This window comes from Chiloscyllium plagiosum, chromosome 15, assembly GCF_004010195.1.
Source record: "Chiloscyllium plagiosum isolate BGI_BamShark_2017 chromosome 15, ASM401019v2, whole genome shotgun sequence".
Lineage (NCBI taxonomy): Eukaryota > Metazoa > Chordata > Chondrichthyes > Orectolobiformes > Hemiscylliidae > Chiloscyllium > Chiloscyllium plagiosum.
The window spans coordinates 55,468,638-55,489,319 of record NC_057724.1 but is presented as its reverse complement, the minus strand read 5'-3'; the positions used below and the strand labels follow the sequence as shown (position 1 = coordinate 55,489,319).

Here is a 20,682-nt window from a genome sequence, read left to right as displayed (position 1 = left end):
ATTATAGTCCCAATCCCCGAAGTATACACCTGCATCATCCTTCTCTACAGTGAATATAGATACAAAGCACTCATGTAAAGCCTCCGCTGTGAATTTCAGCTCCACACACTGATTTTCGGGACTAAAGTGGCAGAGGATTGTTCTCTCTCTGGTTATTCTCTTACCCCAATATACTTATAAAATACCTTTGAATTATCCTTAATGTTACCCGCCAGTGATTCTTCATGTCCATTCTACACTCTCCTATTTTCTTTTTTAAATAACATCCTGCACTTTCCATATTCCTCCAGTGCATCCACTGTTTGGAAGCCTCAGTATGTACCATAAACTTCCTTTGCTTTCCCAATCAATCCTATACATTTCCTGACATTCAGAATTGTCTGCACTTGGCGATCTCATCCTTCGCTTTTATAGGAATGTTGGCCTGCATACCCATTATTACCCTTTAGAATGATTTTCACTGCTCTGATGTGAACTTTCCCTCAAGTATCTGCTCCCAATTCATTTTGTCCAGATTTTCTCTTATTATATGGTCTTTTCCCCCTAATTCAGAACCTTAAATTCCAATCCACCTGATCACCATTTCTCAATAAAAAGCCAGGACATATGCACATTTATTTATTCAGCAGTCATTACAGTCCATTTCCAGTGAAAACAGAATTGTAAACTTACTTTGGTGCATCAGTGCTCTACAGTCCATGAAAGACAATAATTGCTTGTAAAGCCATTTCAACATTATAAGTGGACAATTGATTACATAAAAATTGGACAAAACTGAACAAATTACTTTAGGACTACATTATATATACATAAAACAAGACAGCAACAAGCTAATTTTCATCATTTACAATGATCTACATTATTGAAACAATTACTTTTTGAATATTCTAAAGCATAAGAGTGAAATCCTTGAGGCATGTGTGCAAGGGAACCCAACTTGTTGTCTCGTCCTTAGATGTTGCTGAGAGCATCTACTCCTGGGAGAACTTTACCTAGAAACAGAAAACAAAATAGGATGGGGCTTGCATGAGAAAGTGTGTCAGGTAGGTTGCCAGCAGCATATTTTACAACCTTTTGTCATCTGTAGCACTATCTTCCATTTCTTGGAAAAGAATGTTAACGGAAGGCTTAGCTCTTCCTCACATGTCTCAGTTTTGCAGAACTATTCAAACGTAATTTATGAACAGAATCTTTTTACATACCTAATATGGATTAAAATTTTCAAAACTGCAACAGATTTAAAGCTTTCAACACCGATGCTGATAATAGTGTTGATATTTGGCTTAGTAAAGCTTGTGTTTCAAAAGCCCATTGCACAATTCTCACAAAAATTTCAAGAAAAGGATCGAGTTCAGAGACCTGAGAGTTTTAATTGCAAGGACGAGCAAACAAAAATGCATTTTATTTCTTTATGTGACAGGAAGTGTGAGCCTTGCAAGATTTGTTTATGTGGCACTGAGCAGAAGCCATGAAAATAGCAGAAAAATCAATAAGTCTCACTGGGCTGCTCATGTATCAACCAATGCAAGATCTTACCTGACAGAGGAGAGCTCAGTAACTAGCATGGGAGTACTGGAATATTTGGCTGTAATTTAATGAACAAATGTTCATATGTCTATTTGTCCCAATTTAACCTTGTGAATAATGTGAGGCTGAGTTTAAAGGAAAAAGTTAACCAACTATAACCACACAATAAAACCTATGAAACACAAACATAGAAAAGAAGAGTAGGCCATTCAGCCCTTCAAGCTGCTCTACCATGCAGTTATGGTCATGGCTGGTCATCCAACTCTATAGCCTGTTCTTGCTTTGCCCACATATCCTTTGACAACTTTAACCCAAAGTGCTATTTCCAACCCCTCCTTGAAACACTCAATGTTTTGGCATCAATCACTTTGTGACAGAATTCCACAGGCTCACCACTCACCGGGTGAAGACATTTTTCCTCATCTCAATCCTAAAAGTTTACCCTGTATCCTTGGAATGGATTCCTTCCTGTAGGGAACACCCTTCCTGTATCCAGCCTATCTGTTGGAATTTGGTAGTTTTTTTTTAAAAATGAGATCACCCACTCATTCTTCCAAACCCCAGCAAATATAATCCTAACTGAGAACCTCTCCTCATACATCAGTCCCACTATTGCATGAACCAGCATTTATGCTTAGGTTCCTTCACTGAACATTAAACAAAATAACATTTTCTCAGTTCTTAATGATTACACCGAATGAAAGTAGAAGACCCCAAAATCTGAAGCTCACCTTCAAGCAGTTCTAAACTGGCTCCACCTCCAGTGCTAACATGGCTGACTTTGTCTTCAGTGTTCCACTTGGCACAGCAAGTGGCTGTATCGCCACCACCTAAAACATGATTTAAAAAAAGTAGTTAAAAAGAGTTAAAATTTTAAGATCAGTACGGCTCTTCTTCAGACTCTCTGTTAGACCTGTTGAGATTCTCCAGTACTGATTTTATTTAGGAAGGAAAGAATAATGGGGTAGCTTTGTTAGTATGGGACAGAATAAGTACAATTGCAAGAAATGGATCTTGGATTGGAAAATGTAAAATCCAAATAAGTGGAGACATGAAATAACAATAGAAAGATGATACTGGTGAAAACTGTCTATCGGTCCCTTAACAGCAGCTATACTGTAGGACAGAATAAGTCAAAAGATATTGAAAAGCCAATACATCAATGACTTGAAGCTTCATGTAGATCGATAAAAACCAAAAATTGGCAGAGGGAGTCACAAGGAAGAATTCAGAGTGTATTCAGGAAAGTTGCCGAAAACAATAGGTTATGGTTCTAACCAGGTATCAGGTTATTTTGGATCTGTTAGTGTAATAAGGAAGGTTTTTATAAGCAATGTCAAAGTAAAAAAGGTCCTCTGATAATGTAACCATAACGTGGTAGAATTTAGCATTCAGTTTGAGTGAGAAATGGGTCAGAAACAACCTTACTAAATTTAAACAAGGGTCATTAGAAAGAAATGAAGGCAGAGTTGGGGGAGTCAACTGGGCAAGAGTGTAACAGAAAACAAATAGCTGATGAACAATGACAGATGTTGAAGAAAATATTTAAATGACTCAAAACAAAGGTATATCCCAGTGAGGAAGAAAGATTCTAAGAAAGGGATAAGCTGACCATGGTAACCAAGGAAGTGAAGGCCAGCATCAAATTGAAAGCAACATGCAATAGAGTAAAGATGAAGAGTAAACCAGAGGTTGCAAAGTGCTGCATTTTAGGAAAACAAATCTTAGTAGGACTTATACACTTAATAGTAAGGTCCTAGGGTGTGTTACTGAACAAAGAGACTTTGGAGTGCAGGTTCATAGCTCCTTGAAAGTAGAGTCGCAGGTAGATAGGATAGTGAAGGCAGCGTTTGGTATGCTTTCCTTCATTGGTCAGAGTATTGAATACAGGAGTTGGGAAGTCATGTTGCGGTTGTACAGGACATTGGTTAGGCCACTGTTGGAACATTGCGTGCAATTCTGGTCTCCTTCCTATCAGAACGATATTGTGAAACTCAAAAGGGTTCAGAAAAGATTTACAAGGATGTTTTCCAGGGTTGGGGGATTTGAGCTCTAGGGAGAAGTTGAATAAGCTAAGGCTGTTTTCCCTGGAGTGTCAGAGGCTGAGGGGTGACCTTATTGAGGTTTATAAAATCATGAGGGGCATGAATAGGGTAAATAGACAAAGTCTTTTCCCAGAGGTGGGGGAATCCAGAACTAGAGGGCATAGGTTTAGGGTGAGAGGGTGAAAGATATGAGACCAAACGTGCAACATTTTCACACAGAGTGGTGAGTGTATGGAATGAGCTGCCAGAGGAAGTGGTAGAGGCTAGTACAGTTGCAACGTTTAAATCTGTAGGGGTATATAAACAGGAAGGGTTTGGAGGGATATAGGCCGGATGCTGGGAGATGGGACTAGATTGGATTGGGATACCTGGTCGGCATGGACAAGTTGGGCCGAAAGGTCAGTTTCCGTACTGTACATCTCTATGACTCTATTTGGCAAGTGTTTGCAATTTTTGAGTAGATTTGACGTTCATGTTGTACGTTTGTTTGCTGAGCTAAAAGGTTTGTTTTCAGAGGTTTCGTCACCATGCTAGGTAACATCCATCCGAGGACAGACTAAACAGACACATAAGGGAATTCCTGGAGACCTAGCACTCAAACTAGAACTCTATCAATACACGTAATTGATTTGGACCCCATTTACCAACCTCTTAGAAAAAGAACCGGAAATGATATCACACACCTTAAGAGACCAAGACAAAAATGAAAACCAGGATGTAACACCTGCATCAGTGAGCCTTCCGTGAATTGATGTTACCTAGCATGGTGATGAAACATCCGAAAAACCTTCCAGCTCAGCGAGCAAACTTACAACCTGATTTGGGAAGTTTTAGAAACCAAATGATAATCAAGCAAATGATCTATAACAACGAACCCTTAAAATTCTGAAAAAGTGCTGGAAGATTGAAAAAAATGCCAATGTAACAAGTGTGTATTGGGAAAATGTTCTATTTTAAAGGTTGTAAACAAAATATTTAAAACGAATAATAAAAATCAAATAGAGTCAGCATGACTTCACAAAGGAGAAATCATGCCTGACATACTTATTTGAATTCTTTCAAGTGATAACAAGCAATAGATAAAGGGGAAGCAGTGGATGTAATTTATGTGATTTTCCAGAAGGCATTTGATAGGGTACCACACATTTGGCTAATTAATAAGATACGAGCCCATGGTGTTGAAGGTTGTATATTACCATAGATAGAAAACTGGTTAACTAATAGACAACAGAGTTAGAATAAAGGAGACATTTTAAGGACAACAACACTAGTGTGGTGCCACATGATCACTGCTGGGTCACAATAATGACTTTGATAAATATACTATCTCCAAATGACAAAAGAAGGTGGGAAGGCATGTGATGAGGCTGGAACAGAATTAAAGCGTTGAATGAAAGGGCAAAAACTTGGTAAATGGAATATAATATGGGAAAATGAGATCATGCATTTTTCCTGGAAGAATAAAGAAGCTGAATACTATTTAAGTGGAGAAAGACTGCAAAAAGCTACAGTACAGAGATTTCGGAGTCCTTATTCAAGAAACATAAAATACTGGTAACCAAGCTCAGCAGGTAAGAAGAAATGCAAATGGACTGGCCCTCCATGTTGAGCCGACATTTTAATCTACTCTAAGATCAAACTAACTTACATACCCTTCATTCTACTATCACCCATGAGTCTATCTATCCAAAAGTCGCTTTAATGTCCCTAATCTATCTTACACTACCACCACTGCTGGCAGTGCATTCCACGCACCAACCACTCTGCATAAAGAACCAACCTCTGACATGTCCCCTAAACCTTTTTCCAATCACCTTAAAATTATGCCACCTCATGATAGCCACTTCCACCCTGGGAAAAAGTCTCTGGCTATCCACTCTCTCTATGCCTCTCATCATCTTCTACACCCCTATCAAATCACCTCTCATCCTTTTCACCAATGAGAAAAACCCGAGCTCCTTCAACCTTTCTTCATAAGACATGCCCTCCAGTCCAAGCAGCATCCTGGTAAATCTCCTCTGCACCCTCTCTAAAGTTTCCACATTGTTCCTAAAATGAGGCAACCAGAACTGGACACAATATTCCAAGTGTGGTCTAACCAGGGCCTTACAGAACTGTAGCATTACCCCATGGCTCTTAAACTCAATTCCCCTGTTCATGAAAGCCAACACAGCATATGCTCTCTTAACAACCCTATCAACCGGGGTGGCAACTTGAGGCATCTATGGACATGGACCCAAAGATTGCACTGTTCATCCACACTGCCAAGAATCCTACCTTTAACCCTGTAATCTGCATTCAAATTCAACCTTTCAAAAATCAATCACTTCACACTTTTCCAGATTGAACTCCATCTGCCACTTCTCAACCCAGCTCTGCATTCTTTAAACATCTCACTGCACCCTACAACAGCCTTCCACACTATCCACAACTTCACCAATCTTCAGGTCATCGGCAACCCACCTTTCCGCTTCCTCATCCAAGTCATTTATAAAAATTACAAAGAGCAGAGGTCCCAAAACAGATCCCAGGGGAATACCATTGGTCACCGAGCTCCAGGCTAAATATTTTCCATCTGCTACCACCTGCTTCCAAGGGCCAGCCAGTTCTCTATCCAGACAGCCAATTTTCTCTGTATCCCATGCCTCCTTACTTTCTGAATGACCCTACCATGGGGAACCTTATCAAACGCCTTGCTAAAATCCACATACACCACATCCATTGCTATACCTTCAGTGTGTTTTGTCACATCCTCAAAGAATTCAATAAGGCTTGTGAGGCATGATGTGCCCCACAAAAAAGCCATGCTGACTAATCTCTAATCAGGCTATGCTTCTCCAAAATATATCCTGTCTCTCAGAATCCTCTCCAATAATTTGCTCACCACCGACGCAAGAATTTCCAGGGTTATTCCTATTCCCTTTCTTGAACAAGGGAATAACATTTGCCATGTGCCAATCATCTGGTACTACTCCAGTGGACAGTGGGGACACAAAGATCATTGCCAAAGATGCAGCAATCCCTTCCCTCACTTCCTGTAGTAACCTTGGGTATATCCCATCTGGGCCAGGCAACTTACCTATCTTCATGTTTTCAAAATTTCCAGCACATCCTCCTTAATATCAACCTGTTTCACCCTGTCCTCACAAATGACAAAGTCCCTCTCACTGAAGTAAAGTATTCAATAAGGACCTCCCCAACCTCCTCCGACTCCAGGCACAAGTTCCCTCCACTATCCCTGATCGGCCCTCCTCTTGTTCCTCACACAAGCATAGAATGTCTTGGGGTGATTAGAGAATAAACATGAAGTCATCCTATAACTACACAAGGAATTAGTCAGACCACACCTAGAATATTGCAAAAAAGGTTTAGACCCCTTTATCTAAGGAAAGATATACTGGTACTGGAAGCAGTCCAGAGAAAGTTCTCTAGGTTATTCCCAGGTATGGAGTGATTTTCTTATGAGGATGAATGGAGAAGGTTGGAACTGTACTCATTAGTGTTTAGAGGAATGTGAGGAGACCTTATTGAAACATAAGATTCTTAGGGGGTTTACAAGTAGATGTAGAATGGTCATTTCCCCTTACAGTCTGGGACCAGAGGGCATAAGGTCAGAACAAAGTGTCAGCCATTTAGGAAAGTGATGTGGAAATATTTCTTCTAGGAGGGTAGTGGATTAGTGATATTCTTTACCACAGAGAGCTGGGTCATCAAAGATATTCATGGCTGAGACACATTTTTAATCAGTATGGGCATTAAAAATATATGAGCCTCAAAGATTATCAGACCAGCCATGATCTAACTGAATGATGGAGCAGACTCAATGGGCAAAAATTGCCTGAATCTGCTCCTATGTCTTCTGTGCTTACTGTGATTGAAATATGTACATCTAGTAACTTTGTTTTTCCAGCATAAAAGTTATTAAAACATGTACAGTATTTACCCAAAGACAAGGGAAATGCTGGGTTCTCATGTCAAGGTGGTGAGAAACAAGGGATGACAAGAGGGTTTGAGGCTGTGAAAGGAGTGTTATGGACTAGGCAGACCACTCAAAACATTCTTAAGCAGGCAGCACAAACCATAACTTTGCAATTTGTTTCAGTAAGCGTACAGTGAAAATTACCCAGATTAAAGTTAGCTAGATTTTAAAATAGACAATCCTTTATTCACAAAATTACACAATGAAACACAAAGAACAAAGAACTCAGCCTATCCAAGTAGACTTAATCGTGCTGTTCCGAATATACACAACAGTCCCAATAAACAAACTCCCTTTAAAAACCACTATAAATAGAACACAGGCTTACAGGTTGAAGTTGAAGGGCAGAAAAGAGAGAATGAGTTTCCACAGAGCTCCCTGTTGAACTTACAACCAGTTCAAGACTGAACTAAAACTGCTCAGCTCAGAGAGCTGACCACTCCCCTTTCTTTACACAGGTCACTTCTAAAACATGACCACTTAGGCCTTAATTCTCATCTGTTTTCGTATAAACAAAAGGCTTCAAAATCATTTTAATCTCTGTAACAAACCAGACTGATCGGAGCCCGGCCCGGTTTATTAGCCCTCTGACAAAAATCAAGGACAGAGAATCTCTTTGAGCCAAAGAACAGCTTTTAGAAAAAAAAGGGGGCTAGCTTTGTGACAGGAGATGCCAGGTTGGAAGGGAGCATTTGCTATTGATAGAACTTTGGCTACAGCCCGATTATAATAATTTGTTGTACAGAGGTAAATATGGAAAAAGTAGTCTTACATTTAGTATTCAATTGACTCTGGCATGGTATATTTATAACTTTAAAGAAAAACAGCTTCACTTATAGAAATTATGTCCTACCTCAATAATAAATTATTGTGGTGTCAGTTACAGAGGAACCTCGATTATCTGAATACCAATTATCCGAAAATCAGATTATCCGAAGGAGATCTTGAGGTCCCGATAGAAACATTGCATCAAAGATGTGTTTCCAACAGTCATCGCGTCTTTTGTTTAGTGATTAAACAGGCACAGTCTCCAAATGACTGACCTCCCACCCTCTCTCTCTCCCCCCACACTTTCCCTGGAATTCTACGGAGGGGTGTACCCTAAACCCCATCCCCAGATAATCTCTCCAACATTGTCCTGTACAGGGCAAACGTGGAACGTGTCAAAACGTTGTAGTTAAAAGTTGTGTGTATGGCTGTATCTGTGCGCACGCTATTTGGAGACTTACCCCACAAAGGCAGTTTCAGCAGCAGTCTTATTGTTGGTGTCAAGTCTGGCTGCCCCAAGGAAGGAGCGGGGGCAGTGCTGGATGGGGTTAGGGATGGGGCCAGGCAGGAGGCAGTATTGGACAAGGTTGGGGGGCGGTGTTGGATGTGTTTAGATCGCTTTGGGAGCTGGGAAGGAGGAATTAGTCACTGTGAGTGTCTCTGGTACTGTGGCCATGTTTATGTTTGTGTATCGCCGGCCTTAGACATTTGGTTTTTGGGAAGTAAAGAATAATAAAAATTATTTTCAAAGCTAATTGTTACCTATTACCACTGTGGAAGGCAAATATGTGGATGTTAAGTGAGGACAAGAGCAGTGCAACTGCATTTATAGCTTGCAAATGTTAGGACCTGGACCACATAACATAGTCCCCATAGCTTTCAATGGCAAGGCAGGAGAGGAGATCACCTCGTGGTATTATCACTGAATTGTTAATGCAGAGACCCAGATAATGTTCTAGGGACGTGGGTTTGAATCCTGCAATGGCAGACAAAGGATTTGAAAAATCAATTTTAAAAATCTGGCATTTAGAGTCTAATAATGACCATGAATCCATTTTCAATTGTCAGACAAACCCATCTTGTTCACTAACGTTCTTTCGGAAGGAAACTACCATCCTTACCTAGTCTGGTGTACATTTGACTCCATATCCACAGCAATGTGGTCGACTCTTAATTGCCCTTTGGGCAATTACAGATGGGCAATAAATGCTGGCTTGGCCAGCAATGCCCTCATCCAATGGTGCTATTAAAAAAAAAGATACTTTTCATTGTAAAGCTTCTCTCACACTCTCCAAAAGGGAAGGGAAATTGAAATACATTTTGTACCCAAGTTGATTTTCATGACCAACCTCAAAGTCATTTTTGTACTCATTAAACCATGAGCCACATCTAAAGGAGAATACTTTATATAAATCAGTGCAAATGTTTAAGAAGCTTTTTCAGAGTAACCCTAAACTTACACTTCATAGGGAATTAACAAGTCCAGCTTCAACAAAAAGTTATATTTTTGGCTTTCATTAACAGGGGGATCGAGTTTAAGAGTCTCGAGATCTTGTTGCAGCTCTATAACACTTTGGTTAGACCGTACTTGAAATACTGCATCCAGTTCTGGTCGCCCTATTATAGGAAAGGTGTGGATGCTTTGGAGAGGATTCAGATGAGGTTTACCAAGATACTGCCTGGACTGGAGGGCTTATCTTATGAAGAGAGGTTGACTGAGCTTGGACTTTTTTCATTGGAGAAAAGGAGGAGGAGAGGGGACCTAATTGAGGTATACAAGATAATGAGAGGCATAGATAGAGTCGATAGCCAGAGACTATTTCCCAGGGCAGAAATGACTAATACGAGGGGTCATAGTTTTAAGCTGGTTGGAGGAAATATAGAAGGGATGTCAGAGGTGGGTTCTTTACACAGAGAGTTGAGAGAGCATGGAATGCGTTGCCAGCAGCAGTTGTGGAAGCAAGGTCATTGGGGACATTTAAGAGACTACTGGACACCCATATGGTCACAGAAATTTGAGGGTGCATGCATGAGTATCAGTGGTCGGCACAACATCGTGGGCTGAAGGGCTTGTTCTGTGCTGTACTGTTCTATGTTCTAATTACAAAAAATGTGAAACTGGATTACATGAAAACCTCAACACCAAGTTCTGCTATTAACAATATAGCCCACCTTAACCCATGAACACTACAAACTGGCAGGGCTTTTCTCATCTGAAAAAAGGAATTTTCTAAGTGTCACTCCATACTTACCAATAATAGTGATACAGCCTTTCTGGGTAACTTCCACAACCTTGTCCATAACTGCCTTGGTGCCATTGGCAAACTTGTCCCACTCAAAAACACCAACAGGACCATTCCACACAATCAGCTTGGCCCTGCCCACAGCAGCAACAAACTTCTTAACACTCTCAGGACCACAATCAAGACCCTTGAGGATAAAAACAATTAAACATACATCAAAATCTGATTTGGGGAAATAAAATTTGACATTTCTAACAAATGATAAGATATTGATACAGGTGTTTAATACCTTAAGGTCATTGTTATACAGAATAGTAAGAAAGAGTACAACCAAATGTAGCAGATATGAACTAGTTAAAGGTGAAATATTTAGAACATTCAAGTTGCTCCACACAAATCTTGATATTTACAAAACACTAATTTGTTTCTTAGAGCAGTACATGTTAACTCACAAGAGATTTGATTTCATATGGTAAAAAGGCTGATGAGTCAAAATTGTGTTTTTCTGTTATATGCAGTTGTCAGACATGAAGTGAACTTAAGTGTTTTCAAGTCAGTTCTTATTGGATACAGATTCACATTACAAAATGGCTTTTAATTTGGAGTCAATATCCAGTAAGAGACTATAATGGGGTTATAGTGGTGAGTATAGCTGCCAGTTGACCTGGGTTCATTTCCTGGCCATTGCACTGTTGCAGTTTTTTTTGTCAGCACGGACCAATTTGGACCGAAGGGCCTGTCTCGGTGCTATAGGACTCTATGACACAATAATGATGAACCAATACAGGAAACGAACATGTCACCAGTACAGAATGAATACTTTTAGAACAAAGGCCTGTTTGAAGATGGAGAAGAGTATTTTTCTTCTGCAACTGTCTCTATTATGGGGTGGGGCACTTGAAATAGCAAAATATTCCATCCCCTTCACATGGCTTGTCTCAATTAGCATGAAAGTCTTAACCAACATAACTAAAGTTGATCAGATTTGTTTACTTACTAAATTTGCGATTTCTAAGACTGGTCTTGGCAAGTTAGCTGCTAACTTTCCATGATAATAGGGATTAGATTTCAAAAAGAAACCTTTTGACTCAGATACTTTGAAAGTTACAGGACATAAAACACATTATTAAAACTAAAAAAAAAGTGTTAAAATTAAACCATCTCACTAACTTACCATCCAATTTGCTGGAATTCCTGCAGCCACTGTGGCTGCTCCAGTATTGGCATTTTCATCAAATTTATCTGCGATCACAAAATCTTCAGGCAGTGTGATGATCACACCGTTCTTCTTAGCCTTAGCCATCAAATCGTTGACTATTTTAGAGCCTTCTTCATCGTAGAGGGAAGTACCAATCTGAAAGTGTAAAAATTATGTAATATTTATAAATATCCAGAAAGCATTGTACACTGTTCCCTTATAGCTGTGGGCATTGAGATGTTTATCATGATTAATTAAATCAAAGATCTCAGAATATTTGGCACAATTTCAAAATTATGACTTATTATCTCTGCCAGTTAGGGGTAGGCAGAGGGAATTTAGATGGATTTTGTAGATCATCTTTGTTGTCGTGATGTAATTACTTACAGCAGTCAAAATGTGAGCAGATTATTCAGAACAGATTGTTGAAAGTGAATTGGCCTGAAACCTCCTTAGGGAGACTCAAACTCAGAATAAAAGGATTTCTTATTTCATTTTCGTTTTTACAGAGCATCAATGAAGGAGGGAAAATCCTTGAGAAAGAGCTACAGAATGTTGAATTGACATAGTACAACAACTGTTTTATTGAGCATCCTTTTTTTTTTAAACAAGAGTCCTAACTCATGCAGCAATACCAGGACTATACTTAAAACCACTGCTTTACGAAAAAAACTCTGGAAAGTCAGAAAATGTTGGTATATATGTGCATCCTACATTTATGGCAAAGAAGAACAGAAGGAATGCATTTCATATCATACATAAACCTTCTACTCCCCCATAGTGCCTGCTCTCAAATCAGATCAGGTTTTGGACAATCAATATTGTAGAGACAATTACATTAATAGGGCAGTAAAACGCAAAACAACAAAAGAAAATGCCCTAAAAAAAAAACCAAGATAATAACCTGCACATGAACATGAAAGAGGATAAAGTGCAAATTCTGTCTCATGTATGCTATGTCTCATGGATGCATATATTCTAGTGTTCAAGAGTATCAGTACAATCCTGGGTCTCAGCCAGAGGGCAGGGAAAAAAACTACAATTCAGAGACTGAGATTGTGATGGAAGCAGCAAGGACCAAGTTGAAGAAAGGAGTAAATATAATGTATAAACGCTCAAAGGTTGGTCAGAGCAGTGAGTATAGGAATTGGGAGCTCCTATTGCAGCTGCACAAGATGTTGGTTAGGCCACTTTTAGAATATTGAGAGAGATTCTGGTCTCCCTCCTATAGGAAGGATATTGTGAAACTTGAAACGGTTCAGAAAAGATTTACAAGGATGTTGCCAAGGTTAAGGGCTTGAGCTATAGGGAGAGACTGAATAGGCTAGGGGTGTTTTCATGAGGCATCAGAGGATTAGGGGTGACCTTAGAGGTTTATAAAATCATGAGGGTCATAGATAGAGGAAATAGGCAAGGTCTTTTCTCTGGGGAGAGGGAGTCCAGAAACAAGAGTGCATAAGTTTAAGGCGAGAGGGAAACATTTGAAAGAAAACTGAGGGGCAAATTTTTCATACAAAGGGCGGTGCATGTATGGAATGAGCTGCCAGAGGAAGTGGAGGAGGCTGGTATAATTACAACATTTAAAAGACATCACTTTGGGTATATGAATAGAAAGGGTTTAGAAGGATATGGGCCAAGTGTGGGCAAATGGGACTAGATTAATTTAGGATATCCGGTTGGTGTAGATGAGTTAGACCAAAGAATCTGGTTCCGAGCTGTACCTCTATCTCTAATGTTACTAGAGAAAAAGCAAATATTCTGGCAAGGGAATATAATTTGAAAATTTAAAATGGTGTAATAATTGCTACAACAATGTTTTCTTATGCAATGCTTTAAACAGAAATTCTGTATTGCAATAGGAAAATAAAATCTGTTGATTAACTTAGCAAAGGGGAAGTATGATGATGCAATTCTGTTAGTGCACATACCTCCATCTTATTGAGGACTTTCAGGAATGTAAAGGCCATGCCACCTCCGATAATCATTTCATTCACCTTATCTAGCAAGTTACTGATGAGCTGAATCTTGTCTTGAACTTTAGCCCTGAACAGCAGAAGAAGCAGCATTTAAGGCTACACAATTTCATGTCTTTCATCAAACTGCTGTACAAATTGAACAAGTACTGATCATTACCAGCTGACAGAAGAATGATGGAGCAGATCAAGAGACTGGAATAGCAAACTCCCACAAATGATTCATATCTTGTTAACAAAAAATCTTCCATCAGGGCAAATTTAATGGATTGGAATCAAGAATGTACAGTTTAATACTATGGCCTTTTTTTATAAAGCGCACTTTAAACTGACTTGCAGGCTTTGTTAAAGACGTCTCAACCTCAAGTTCAATTCTCAACATACGCAGTTTTATTGTTCTCAATATTATGCTAAACAGACAAGATAGCCTTTAAAGAGTCCAATAATTGAGCACAATTCAGTTTCTGAAGTAATTAAAGTTACTCCGTCAGCTGCAGTGACTATGGGGTACTACAGTTTGGCCAAAGAAAGAGGTTGTTAAAAACAAACCTCTCAGCTAGTTATTGTAACAACTGCTCAGATAAAGACACTATTCTTCTTCTAATACAGGTGCAAATGAAGCTAGTGCAAAAATACTATCCTATGTAGGAAATTTGAAACAATTCCTGAAGAACTCCACCTCCTGATATTGCTTGGCTTGCTGTGCTCTTCCAGACTCCTTGGAGACTACTTTGAGTTCCTGCTCTGCAGTTTGTTTTTGTCTCTTTTATACAAGCTTTCTGTTTTTACATTGTATTATTTCCTTCCCACACATAATTTTTCTAATCTCAGCCATACTTTACTCAAAGTATTGTGTTACAGAATTAACATTGCAGAATCTGAATAAAGGTAGTCTATAAGTTATAGGGGTTCCTTATAGAGTACTTATGTCAATTGCATGAAATGGCAATGATATTCAAACTACAATAGCCCACTACAGTTGGTCACTTTATCAGACAAACGAAATCCCAACAATCTTTGGTGCTTCACTCTGTCCTGAAGATGACTTATAGCATGCAATATCTCTGTCTCCTGGAGAGTTATAGAGATGTACAGCACAGAAACAGACCCTTCAGTACAACTCGTCCATGCCGACCAGATATCCTAACCTAATCTAGTCCCACCTGCCAGTACCCGCCCCATATCCCTCCAAACCCTTCCTATTCATATACCCATCCAGATGCCTTTTAAATGTTGCAATTGCACCAGCCTCGACCACTTCCTCTGGCAACTAATTCCATACATGCACTACCCTCTTTGAAAATGTTGCTCCTTAGGTCTCTTTTATATCTTACCCCTCTCACACTAAACCTATGCCCTCTAGTTCTGGACCCCCCGCCCTCCACCTCAGGAACTAAAACCTTGTCTCTTTATCCTATCCATGCCTCTCAGGATTTGATAAACCTCTATAAGGTAACCCCTCAGCCTTTGACGCTCCAGGGAAAACAGCCCCAGCCTATTCAGCCTCTCCCTATAGCTGAAACCCTCCAAACCTGGTTCTTTTCTGAACCCTTTCAAGTTTCACAACATCCTTCTGTTAGCAAGGAGACCAGGATTGCATGGTACAGCCAAAACAAGACCTCCCAACTCCTATACTCAATACTCTGACCAATAAAGGAAAGCATATCAAATGCCTTCATCACTATCTTATCTACCTCCGACTCTACTTTCAAGGAACTATGAACCTGTACTCCAAGGTCTTTTTGTTCAGCAATACTCCTTAGGACCTTATCATTAGTGTAGAAGTCTGGCTCGGATTAGTGTAACCTAACACAAAGTTTGTCAATTTTATTTCAGGATTACGTATTTGCCATAAAATCACATGCAACAGGATAGTTCTAATAGTTCTTGCAAAGCTAAGCAAGCAATACCATACTGGATGCTAATGTCCTGAGAACCTGTGTTCAAATCCCACCGTGGCAGATGATGGAATTTGAATTCAATAAAGAATCTGGAAGTAAGGGTTGAATGATGATCACGAAACCATTATCGATTGTTGAAAAACATCTGATCATATCATAAGGAAATCTGCCATCCTTATCTGGTCTGGCCAAAACGTTACTTTAGACCCACAACGATGCCGCTGACTCTCTACAGCCCTCTGGGCAATAAATGCTGACATAGCCAGAGATCCCCACATCCCGTGAGTGAATAAACAAACACTGAATGATTTGACACTTACCCACCCAGAATGGCAAGGAATGGTCTTTCAGGGGTTTCTAGAGCTTTGGCAAAATACTCAAGCTCTTTCTTCATCAAGAAGCCAGCTGCTTTCTTTGACAAATTTACACCAACCATGGAGCTAACAAAAATATAAAAACAAATAGTACTTGATCAGAGGAATAAATCAAATAAATTAATATTTGGTCATCTCATTTACAAAGGTTTCAGGTTAAGTTTGGGTCTATCAACTGGTGAAGAACTTAGACCAAAAGCATTACTTGGGTTCTGGTTATTTTACAAATCTTTCTGACGTACTGCAAGTCATTTTTATCTAATTTCAGGCTTAGGAATTTGTTATATACATTCACCATGGATGCTTTGTTCTTGTATTTCAACATAAGATTTCAATGCTTTTTAAAAAATATATTTATTCATCAACATTTACAGGTAATTATGTACTTGAGTTTCTACTTATTCATAATCATCCATACTATCAAGTACTCTTCCATTGGATGCATGCTCCCAATCGTATTACTTTATACTTAACCAATTAAATTACATCCCCCCATTAGCCCATTCCACTAACCTATCCATAACATCTTGAAGCTTTTTAACAGTGCACTGTAGCATTTGCCACGTTCCTACTTCAGCATAAAAGTATATTAGGTTTCTATGCCAATTACAACTCGAAACATATTCAACCTGAATCCTTCTCTTGGCCAAGTGATAAAAACAACTCACCTGTGAGCTCTGTGTGCTGTTCCAAAAGCATCATTGACATACACATCACCCAACTTGGACAGTGAAGCTCGGAAAGACTTGACCTTTTCATCATCCGCTTTTATCTGAAAAGGATTACACACACACATACATAAACAATTTTTGGAAAAAAGACCAGTTCAGTGTATTTTTTTACAACTTTCCTACATTTTCAAATCAAATTTGATCAAGTAAACTGTTCCTCACTTAGTTAATAATTTTTTACAATCAATTTTTCTACATTTAATGCCAACAAATTGCTCCTTTGTGATGAGTGTATTTCAGATTACAAAGTACCACAGTCTTACAATTTATAAGTTCCAGTTGAGAGTGAGAAAAATCTGAAGTGTGTCCAAGTGCACACACACAGAATAATACAACCACAACAAACATTTATAAAATGTGTGAAAATACATATAAAAGGTGGTGAATTACCAACATGCAACTATTTACTTAGAGAAGACAAAAAAAACAACATTGCACATTATCTTTCTGGAGTGCCTGTGAAAAGTTCCTCCAAGCTTTCAATACCTTACACAAATATTCACATTACCAATTCCAGAAAATAGCTATTTCACAGCAGGACAGCACTGGGGCAAACTCAAATCTAAATCATCTAACGTGCCTTTTTCTAGCACTCAAATGTAAATCTTAGATGTTCTACTTTCTTCTCAGTGCAACACTGATGTCCATTACTAAAACTACTTGATCTACATAAAATATCAAGTTTTAATTAAGTGTGTGGCCTGAAGCAAAATAATTTAATTTATGAAGGATGATGATAGTAATTAATAGAAATTAACACTTATTGAATGTGCTAATAGGTCAATATAACTGGTCAGACTTTTTTTTTCCCCAATGAATTTTCTGGATCATTACAATAGATCATGATTATCTTTTAATTAAAAGTTCACTTTTAGCTATACCTCAGTTACTAGAAATATGAAGCAGTAGACGTGTGACAATTAACTTCAGATGACCTAGGAATGGGAAGAGACAAAGAGAATAAAATTTTAGCCTGGTCTCACATTCCTAAGCATTACTTAGTAGCTTTTGTTGGAAATGAGGCTCAGCTAGAATATTGCTGTAGCATTTCCAGTCAATTATCTAATCAATCTTGAGCATTAAAAACATATTGGAGATTCAGCAACTGTATGGAACCATGCTCTAACATGAATAAAGCTCCAATTGGAACAAATGCAAAAGCAGACCATTTGGCACCGGTGTTACATGACAGCATTAGTGAATAAATCAACTGTGTTAATCCTTTATAGATAGGTTTCTACCAAATCTTCTAGGGTTCAATTCACTGCAGTTCACCATTATATTGAAGATCTTAAACAGTAGCCATTCCTTTTACTAGTCAACCCAAATCATGCCTAGATGCCCAAGCTGTTAATGTAAACTTGTTATTCATTGACACCCAGCCTTTTTTTTTAAATTGCAGAATACTTATAAACAGAATTGTGCACACATACAGATGGGAATAATGCTGAGTCTGCAAAAAGAATACCCCATATTTACTATAGTTATTCTTAGACCATATGTGTACTAAATTAAGTCACCACCAAAATCCAGTTGACTTTGCAGCCCATATATTCTTGAGTTCAAGGAGTCTCCAATGTCAGTCTGTAAATGTCAGCATAACTGAGAGCAACTAGTATTACTGTATCTGGGTTGATTTCAGTACAAGAGACCCATTAGACTTGGATTGCTGTGATCTTCTTGAGCTACAAAGAGTCAGGATACAACTTGACCTTAAGGATTAAGTCATCATTCTGTAATGGCGACTTCTGACATTCAGACATTATGATTCATAGAATCCTCACAGTGTGGAAACAGGTTATTTGGCCCAAAAAGTCCACACCGACCCACCGAGTATCCCATCCAGACCCATTGTCTTACCCTACTACTCTACATTTCTGCTGACTAATGCACCTAGCCTACGCATCCCTGAACACTATAGCCAAATTTAGAACAGCAATTCACCTAACCTGCACATCTTTGGACTATGGGAGGAAGCCGGAACACCGAGAGGAAACCCACGTAGACGCAGGGCGAATGCCTGTGGAGTTTGCACAGTCACTAGAGGCTGGAATCAAACATGGGTCCCTGGCACTGTGAGGCAGCAGTGCTAACCATCGAGCCACCGTGCCACCCAAAGGTTTAAATACTAGCCACAAAACCCTTCAATAAAAATGAAACTTCATAGGAATAATCTTCAAAAACAAGATACTTGACAAATACATTTTCAATAAGGTACACAGCAGAGTTAATAATAGTTCACAGCACAGAGTCAGACAAGTTAATCGTTGTTTTAAGTGTGGCCTACAGAGAATCTGCAGTAGTGAGCAGAGTGGGTTCTTTCTTGATTGTGTGTTTTTGGAGATATGTCTCTTGATTAAACTTAAAATATAAGCCATAACTATTAATTTAACCTGGGGCAGTGTTTGTAAAGGAATAACACGGTGTTAATTTCTGGGTCTGTAGATTGTGAAGGAGCAAAAATGGCCTTTAATAGAGTGACATGTACTTCTTGACAGATGTGGGAATTTAAAGAGAGTTTAAGGGTTACTGCAGATTATGTCTGCCATAAGTGCTGTTGGATGTGAATCTTATCAGATCAAATGGATCGGTTGGACAGACAGTTAGGAGCAATGAGGAAATTGCAACAGCAACAGTATGTGATGGATGGCAGTTATAGAAAGGGGAGAAAGTCTCAGATACAGTCACATAGATGGATTAACTCCAGGAGAGGTAAGAGAGGAAGGCAGCGAGTGCAGGAGTCTTTTGTGGATATTCCTATTTCAAACAGGTATGCAGTTTTGGAAAATGTAGGGGGTGATGGATTCTCAGGGGAACATAGCACAAACAGCCAAGTTTCTGGTATTGAGACTGGCTCTAATGCAATGAGGGGTACATTGGGTTCCAAGAGATCATTTGTGTTAGGCGGTTCTCTAGTCCGCGGTACAGACAGACGTTTCTCTGGCCAGCAGCGAAAAAGCAGAATGGTGTGTTGCTTCCCTGGTGCCAGGATCAAGGATGTCTTAGAGGGTGCAGAATGTTCTCACAGGGGAAGAGCGGCCAGCAAGAGGTCACTGTCCACATTGGAACCAATGACATAGGAAGGGAAAAGATTGAGATTCTGAAGGGAGATTACAGAGAGTTAGGCATTTAAAAGGAGGTCCTCGAGAGTAGTAATATCTGGATTACTCCCAGTGCCACGAGCTAGTGAGGGCAGGAATAGGAGGATAGAGCAGATGAATGCATGGCTGAGGAGCTGGTATATGGGAGAAGGACTCACAGTTTTGGATCATTGGAATCTCTTTTGGGGTAGAAGTGACCTGTACAAGGAGGACGGATTGCACCTAAATTTTTGATAAGGGATAGCATTACAGCTGTGCTGAGGGAGGATATTCCTGGAAATACGTCCAGGGAAGTTATTTGGGTGGAACTGAGAAATAAAAAAGGGATGATCACCTTATTGGGATTGTATTATAGACCCCCTAATAGTCAGAGGGAAATTGAGAAACAAACTTGTAAGGAGATCTCAGCTATCTGTAAGAATAATAGGGTGGTTACGGTAGGGGATTTCCAAACATTAACTGGGACTGCCATAGTGTTAAGGGTTTAGATGGAGAGGAATTTGTTAAGAGTGCACAAGACAATTTTCTGATTCCGTATATGGATGTACCTACTAGAGAAGGTGCAGAACTTGACCTACTCTTGGGAAATAAGGCAGGGCAAGTGACTGAGGTGACAGCGGGGAGCATTTTTGGGCCAGCGACCATAATTCTATTAGATTTAAAATAATGATGGAAAAGGATAGACCAGATCTAAAAGTTGAAGTTCTAAATTGGAGAAAGGCCAATTTTGACAGTATTAGGCAAGAACTTTCGAAAGCCAATTGGGGGCAGATGTTCGCAGGTAAAGGGACGGCTGGAAAATGGGAAGCCTTCAGAAATGAGCTAACAAGAATCCAGAGAAA

General features: G+C 39.3%; 1 protein-coding gene across 1 annotated transcript in view; it reads right to left on the bottom strand.

Moving 5' to 3' along the window:
* Positions 1-605: 605 nt before the first annotated feature.
* Positions 606-20,682, bottom strand: part of pgk1 (phosphoglycerate kinase 1) — a 35,487-nt gene continuing 15,410 nt past the window's right edge. Inside the window, exons 5-11 of the mRNA XM_043704942.1 lie at positions 16,677-16,780; positions 15,955-16,074; positions 13,689-13,803; positions 11,737-11,916; positions 10,572-10,749; positions 2,259-2,357; positions 606-992 (exon numbers count right to left, since the gene is read on the bottom strand). Of these exons, the coding sequence (XP_043560877.1) occupies positions 952-992; positions 2,259-2,357; positions 10,572-10,749; positions 11,737-11,916; positions 13,689-13,803; positions 15,955-16,074; positions 16,677-16,780 (837 nt within the window). The 3' untranslated portion in view covers positions 606-951. The remainder of the gene's footprint in view (positions 993-2,258; positions 2,358-10,571; positions 10,750-11,736; positions 11,917-13,688; positions 13,804-15,954; positions 16,075-16,676; positions 16,781-20,682) is intronic.